The sequence below is a fragment of the Coregonus lavaretus genome, assembly GCF_964263955.1.
Source record: "Coregonus lavaretus genome assembly, chromosome: 3".
NCBI lineage: Eukaryota > Metazoa > Chordata > Actinopteri > Salmoniformes > Salmonidae > Coregonus > Coregonus lavaretus.
Genome location: NC_139990.1, coordinates 41,851,324 through 41,858,667, shown reverse-complemented (window position 1 = coordinate 41,858,667; position 7,344 = coordinate 41,851,324). Strand labels below are relative to the sequence as shown.

The following is a 7,344-nucleotide window of genomic DNA, read 5'->3' as shown; positions in this document are numbered from 1 at the left end:
CTCGGATATTTCCGACTTGCTAATAGGTTGTAGTTATACACGTGCCGCGTGCACCCCGTTAGCAATTCGGAAATGTCCGAGTTTCCTAGTTCCAACTATCACGTAACGCGGCATGTGTGTGCGTCGTTGCTGTGACTTCTGTTGCACAGAGAGCTTCTCCAACTATCATGTGCGGCAGAATTGAGTGGGAAACGTCGCTAAATGCTATCAAAACCATAGAAACCCCCTGTGTCAAAACAACAAAGGCAGCATGAAATACATCAACATTTGTCGCTAGAATCTTTTACCAATAAAAGTCGCTGGAGGGGTCTGAAAACTCACTTAATATAGCGACAAAGTTGCTAAATTGGCAACGCTCAAGACAAGTGGGCATTGCTGACGGCACTGTGGAAGTTGACCAAGAAGGCGCGGTATATGCAAATATTACAGAGTCGGATCAGTGGACTAGTCTCAAACCAACAAACTGCACTCACCCGGTGTGCTAGGCGAGCTAGATCAAGCGCACCACATGGGGCGGTATGGTTGGGTTCCATCTCATAATTTCCTGTGGTAGATTTTAGCACCGTGCACCCATGTCAGGTGAACTTAGCGTGCTGCGGGGACATAAATCGAGTGCATCATAGGAGGGAGAACGTGAAGTCATCGAGACATTCATTGGCCTATGCCTCTGTCAATCAAATATGCCTTCGTACTTCCGGTATATATTGCGGGAAAGTTGATCTAGCGAGAATCACATTTGATTGGATTACACTACAAAATAGATATATATCTTATATATTAGGACCAAATGTCGAGAACATTAGAAGAGGTACAGGCTACCCTACAAATCGCCAAACTAAAAGAGAATGATTTGCAGAACACAATTCACTGTTTAACTTTCGGAGAAAGCATCTCGTCCGGAGACTACTGCCTGATGGAACTGGATGACGCGCTCTGTAAACACATAGAAGCAGGAAAGAGGTAAAGTATCTGCATAGTTACAATGTAGCTAATTCATCATAAATACACAGTTAAGAGATTAAACACAGTTACGTTAATAGACATAGCTAGTTATGTTAATAGAAAGTTTGCCGTGAGTTGGCTCTTCTAAACAACCGTACTAGGTGACTGGTTGGTTGGTTCACGCGAGATTTTGTTCTGGGTTCAGAGCTACTGGATGTCTGCATGCTTTTGCTCCAACCCTGCTCTAACACACCTGATTCTACGATTGATCTGATCAGGACCTTGATAAGCTGAATCCCGTGTGTTGGACCAAAGCAGGGATGGATCAAAAGGCTGTACACCCTCTAGCCCAATATTGGACTAAAGGAGCCTAATGTTACTCCTTAGTCCAAGGACCTTACATCTGGAAGCCAAAACAGCCAAATACTCAAACTAAACGTGAATCGATTCACAATTGCGGTACGGTTCTAGAAATATAAATCACTCTACTTTCATATCACATTTAGAGGGTTCGATCCCCGGGACCACCCATACACAAAAAATAATAATGTATGCACGCATGACTGTAAGTCGCTTTGGATAAAAGCGTCTGCTAAATGGCATATTATTATTTAAAAAATAATTTCACAAATGCAAAATACACACTTACTGTACACTGTTTTAACCGGTTTTAAAACAGTTGCAACCAACATTATTTTTCAGTGACAACACGTTTGTGGCGTCTGTCTTCTGTTTACACACAGGTGTTGGGAGACACAGATAGCTAATTAGCACAGGTAGTCTGCTCTGTCTTCCGTCTGTTTTCCGTAAACAACCGCTGAAACATGGAAATATGGCATGTGGGAACCCTAACCCTATAAATGTGTATTAATTGTACCTTTTTTTGTTTTTTTGAAAATAATTTCTGGCCGATATGAAAGATAAGGAGGTCCGTATGCTTCCAGAACGGTACTGCAAGAGATGCGGGTTAATATTCAGACAGAGTCATGGTCCTTATTTAAACTCCCCCTACAGAAGACGCCTTCATCCAAGCGATGCGGGTTAATGTTCAGACAGAGTCATGGTCCTTATTTAAACTCCCCCTACAGAAGACGCCTTCATCCAAGCGATGCGGGTTAATGTTCAGACAGAGTCATGGTCCTTATTTAAACTCCCCCTACAGAAGACGCCTTCATCCAAGCGATGCGGGTTAATGTTCAGACAGAGTCATGGTCCTTATTTAAACTCCCCCTACAGAAGACGCCTTCATCCAAGCGATGCGGGTTAATGTTCAGACAGAGTCATGGTCCTTATTTAAACTCCCCCTACAGAAGACGCCTTCATCCAAGCGATGCGGGTTAATGTTCAGACAGAGTCATGGTCCTTATTTAAACTCCCCCTACAGAAGACGCCTTCATCCAAGCGATGCGGGTTAATGTTCAGACAGAGTCATGGTCCTTATTTAAACTCCCCCTACAGAAGACGCCTTCATCCAAGCGATGCGGGTTAATGTTCAGACAGAGTCATGGTCCTTATTTAAACTCCCCCTACAGAAGACGCCTTCATCCAAGCGATGCGGGTTAATGTTCAGACAGAGTCATGGTCCTTATTTAAACTCCCCCTACAGAAGACGCCTTCATCCAAGCGATGCGGGTTAATGTTCAGACAGAGTCATGGTCCTTATTTAAACTCCCCCTACAGAAGACGCCTTCATCCAATTACTCTTATGTGTGATGTAATGGAACTGAGAGTCATGATCAAGGGCTACCCACCCACTACCTGTATTGGAGGAGATTTGTCCAGCCCTGGTGTAACAACTCATCCAGCTGTTGCCACTTTCTCTACACGTCAACATTAAACAGTCTCTACACGTCAACATTAAACAGCCTCTACACGTCAACATTAAACAGCCTCTACACGTCAACATTAAACAGTCTCTACACGTCAACGTTAAACAGCCTCTACACGTCAACGTTAAACAGCCTCTACACGTCAACGTTAAACAGCCTCTACACGTCAACGTTAAACAGCCTCTACACGTCAACGTTAAACAGCCTCTACACGTCAACGTTAAACAGCCTCTACACGTCAACGTTAAACAGCCTCTACACGTCAACGTTAAACAGCCTCTACACGTCAACGTTAAACAGCCTCTCTACACGTCAACCTTAAACAGTCTCTCTACACGTCAACATTAAACAGTCTCTCTACACGTCAACCTTAAACAGTCTCTCTACACGTCAACCATCTCAACAATCTCTCTCCTTTATCCTTGTTCTCTGCTGCAGCCTTGTTATCAGAGGAGACCAGGATGAGAGAGCTGTCCTGTGCAGTGAAGACAAGACTTATGACCTGAAGATAGCTGACACCTCCAACCTGCTGCTGTTAGTACCTGGCTGCCTGACTCCAGATCAGCTGACTACTGACAACCAGGCCAGCTCTCAGCTGGTCCATGCACAGGTAGATGTCTAACAACTCTCTGAACACAATGAATGTCTCTTGTGTGACAGCCATTTTGAAAATCACTGATCTGGACTTGAACGTCTGTACAGTAGATATTAAGTTAACGTGTTTACACACGCACACTAAATAACTATAGACATTATAACACAGTGAGTTCATTGTGATGCATTGAGATATATTATATGTTTTTCTAATGCACTGTGTTCACCTGCGCAGTGGCTACATCATTCAATGTTCTCAGTACTGTACGACTTTCCCCAAATGTTACACACCAACAACACTCCAGTACCTACAGAATGTTGTAGTGTCAAATAATATGATGAAATGTATACGGGGCTAAAAATGCCCTTTTTTCCCGCCAGATTTGGGGCTTTTCTAACAGTTACTGGGAGTTGAGAAAGACGCATCCCAGGCTAAAGAAGCTGAAGAAACTTCTGATGGAGAATCCGTACGAAGGCCCAGTTATCAGTGGGCAGGAGGATGTCACAGAGGGGAAGGTACTTATTAACTGTACAATATAATAATATATGCCATTTAGCAGACTCATTTATCCAGAGTAGCTAGGTAAGACAACCACATATCACATTCATAGCAAGTCAAACTTTTCATCAAAGCAACTATCAGCAAAGTCAGTGCCCCTAAGAAAAGACAAGTGCAGCTGTTAGTGGAAGAAAGGCCAGAACATGCTAGAAGATCATCTCTATTGTGGAACTGTGCACTGAGTGACACTGAGTAAAATAAACCTATGGATTCTTGATGATTGCCTCTATGCTAACTTTCTCTGTTTTTAAACGTTTCCTTTTGGTAGTACACTGTCCCGTGTGGCTCAGTGGCGCTTGAAATGCCAGAGTTGTGGCTTCGATTCCCATGAGAGACCAGTACGAAAAAAGTATAGAAGTGTATGCACTCACTACTGTAAGTCGCTCTGGATAAGAGTGTCTGCTAAATGACTCAAATGTAAAATGTAGTACACTATGGGAGACCTGCTTGATAAAACGTATCCTTTTGGTAGTACAATATGGGAGACCTGCTTGATAAAACGTATCCTTTTGGTAGTACAATATGGGAGACCTGCTTGATAAAACGTTTCCTTTTGGTAGTATAATATGGGAGACCTGCTTGATAAAACGTTTCCTTTTGGCAGTACACTATGGGAGAACTACTTGATAAAACGTTTCCTTTTGGCAGTACACTATGGGAGACCTGCTTGATAAAACGTTTCCTTTTGACAGTACACTATGGGAGAACTACTTGATAAAACGTATCCTTTTGGCAGTACACTATGGGAGAACTACTTGATAAAACGTTTCCTTTTGGCAGTACACTATGGGAGACCTGCTTGATAAAACGTTTCCTTTTGACAGTACACTATGGGAGAACTACTTGATAAAACGTTTCCTTTTGGCAGTACACTATGGGAGACCTGCTTGAAAGAATCCAAGCAAGCGAGGAGGAACTGGAGGCTCAACTACAGACTATTCATGCCTGTGAGGTCAACGGTAAAAATGATTCTCAGATCTTCCAAATGTTTTTTTCTCACAATTTCCATTTAGATATGTGATCTACTGTATGTGGTTTGTGTCTATTCATTAAAGAACATGCTGGCCTTGGTGTATCCACATGTATGATGATGTGTTTGTTTGTCCTGTGCTCTTTCACATATTCCCCTCTTGTGTATTCCAGGCTACTGGAGGCTGTTGGATTTTGACTATGAGATGAAGTTACTGGGTCATGTCACTCAGCTGGTGGACTCGGAGTCCTGGTCCTTCAGTAAAGTCCCTCTCAGTGTCAGTCTGGAGGAGTTAGGATGTCTGGAGCCACAGTAGGTGCAGTTAGTCAACATTACAGTATTGAAAGAAATGGGTAACAACATGGTCAAGTGGAGGGTAGTTTGTTAGTAATTCTTTAGTAGGTAGGTAGTCATCATGTTACAAGCTCTGTCAAAGGCCACATCTGACTGAAGGCTCAGCACAACGCATATCTGAAATGTGCATCGAACCGACGTGTTCGGAAGCTCTGTTCTTTTGCATGTAATCATCATGAAAACATTAAAGTGTGCATGTATGTGGGGTGGGGAATACATGTATTTCTTTACTCACCCAAACCCCTTCTCCTGCCCAGGGAGATGATAGAGCATAGCTTGAACTGTTATGGAAGGCGCTACACAGATGGTGGTAAGTAAGAAACTACTGTCTATTGTCCGTTTTCTGTTTTTAATGCTTTGGTGTGCTGTAGAGTGACACAGCCCAACTACCTGTTCCCTCATGCAATATTTCAGCTCTTCGCAGCTATTTCACTGATAATAAACGCAAATGTCATATTTTTCAGATGAGGTGTTCTTTGCGCTGAACGAGGACAAGGTGTGCAGAGCCACTGCTCAGATGCTGCTGCAGAACGCGGTAAAGTTCAACCTGTCAGAGTTCCAGGAGGTGTGGCAGCAGAGTGTCCCAGAGGGCATGGGCACCAGGTTGGACCAGCTGAAGGTGAGGAGGGGGCAAGACTGGCAGCGCAGACGGATGGGCCAGTTTTCCAGACACAGATTAAACCTAGTCCAGAAAATGTAGGGAAAATGGCGCCGCACAGCTTCCAGAAAACAGTTGCTTTCAAACTAGGGATTCTGTGGCTAATTGAGGTAAGGTAGTTTTTCTGCTCATAGATTGTGCATGTATGAACTACACATTGACACATCCAGTCCAAATCAGGAGGTTTTAAAAAAAGACTTGCTAGTCACCAAAGTTCCAGAGCATGTCTTTAACAGACACTACTTTTTTTTTTTTTTTTTACATCTGGACTAGACTATTCTCAGATTCTACTGCAAATGATGTCATAATGCATGTTTACGTTTTCGGCATTACAGCAAGCTTCATTTTAGCTGCAGCAATATGGTAATTACACATTTAAAGACGTGATGGTTGTTGGCAGACATGATTACACGATTATCCAGGTGGAATATGACCAGATTGTTATGGGTTTCAAAACAGAGTCTAGCCCTTGTGGACCGCAGCACCAAACCAGAGACCATATCTCTGCTGAGAGTGGAAGATCTTCCCGAGGACACACTGGAGAGATTCACCCATCTCTTCACCATGAGAGAGAAGTGGACCGAGGAGGACATCACCCCTTACATACAGTGAGTACAACTGAGCATCATAATGACAGTTGTCTCTGTACTGTACAATAATTACTATTAGAGATTTAGACTTGTGTGCCAGATGTTTGTGGTGTCCCCTGTAGCTCAGTTGGTAGAGCATGGCGCTTGCAACGCCAGGGTTATGGGTTCGTTTCCCACGGGGGGCCAGTATGAAAATGTATGCACTCACTAACTGTAAGTCGCTCTGGATAAGAGCGTCTGCTAAATGACTAAAATGTAAATGTAAAATGTGTCATACAGAGCTAGGTAGTGTTGGCCCAACTTTCTTGCTTTATCTGGAAAGCTTGGTTTACCCTCATACTGAATGACGATTCTCTGTAATGTGTTAACAATGATTGATCCTTAATAATTTATTTTCCTACAGGGACTTGTGTGGAGAAAAGCAAACGACTGGAGCTCTTCTTACCAAATACGCTCGTTCGTCCACGCAAAACGGAGTAAAAGTATTCAATTCAAGAAGACCAGTGGCAACATGAAGACGCTTAGATATCTTAATTGACGAGTAAAGTTGTTTTGAATCAGTGTATTGTATTTGTTAAGATGTTGTAATAAAAATCTAATGTTTTGTAATTATTACATACTTTGTTTTTCCTCCCACCTCTACTGTATGTTTTTGTTTTATTCATCATACTACAGCCACAATATGGTCCTCTAGTGACCTCCAGTGGCAAGAGGTAGACCGGCAGTGACCAAAAGGCTTTCAAACTATAATTATCCAACCCAATATCTTACTGTTGCAAACGAGGTTAGGATAAAATATAAACAAAAAGCAAAACATTTTCAAGCAAATGTTTGTTTTCATGAATTTT

At 42.7% G+C, this 7,344-nt stretch overlaps 1 protein-coding gene across 1 annotated transcript; it reads left to right on the top strand.

Moving 5' to 3' along the window:
* The first annotated feature begins 671 nt into the window (after positions 1-671).
* Positions 672-7,111, top strand: LOC311110627 (sister chromatid cohesion protein DCC1-like). Its single transcript, XM_084153158.1, has 9 exons — positions 672-960; positions 3,210-3,381; positions 3,747-3,881; positions 4,793-4,883; positions 5,068-5,206; positions 5,506-5,558; positions 5,713-5,867; positions 6,366-6,514; positions 6,900-7,111. The coding sequence occupies exons 1-9, from the start codon at positions 788-790 to the stop codon at positions 7,009-7,011; spliced, it is 1,179 nt and encodes a 392-aa protein (XP_084009284.1). The 5' UTR covers positions 672-787; the 3' UTR covers positions 7,012-7,111.
* Positions 7,112-7,344: the final 233 nt, after the last annotated feature.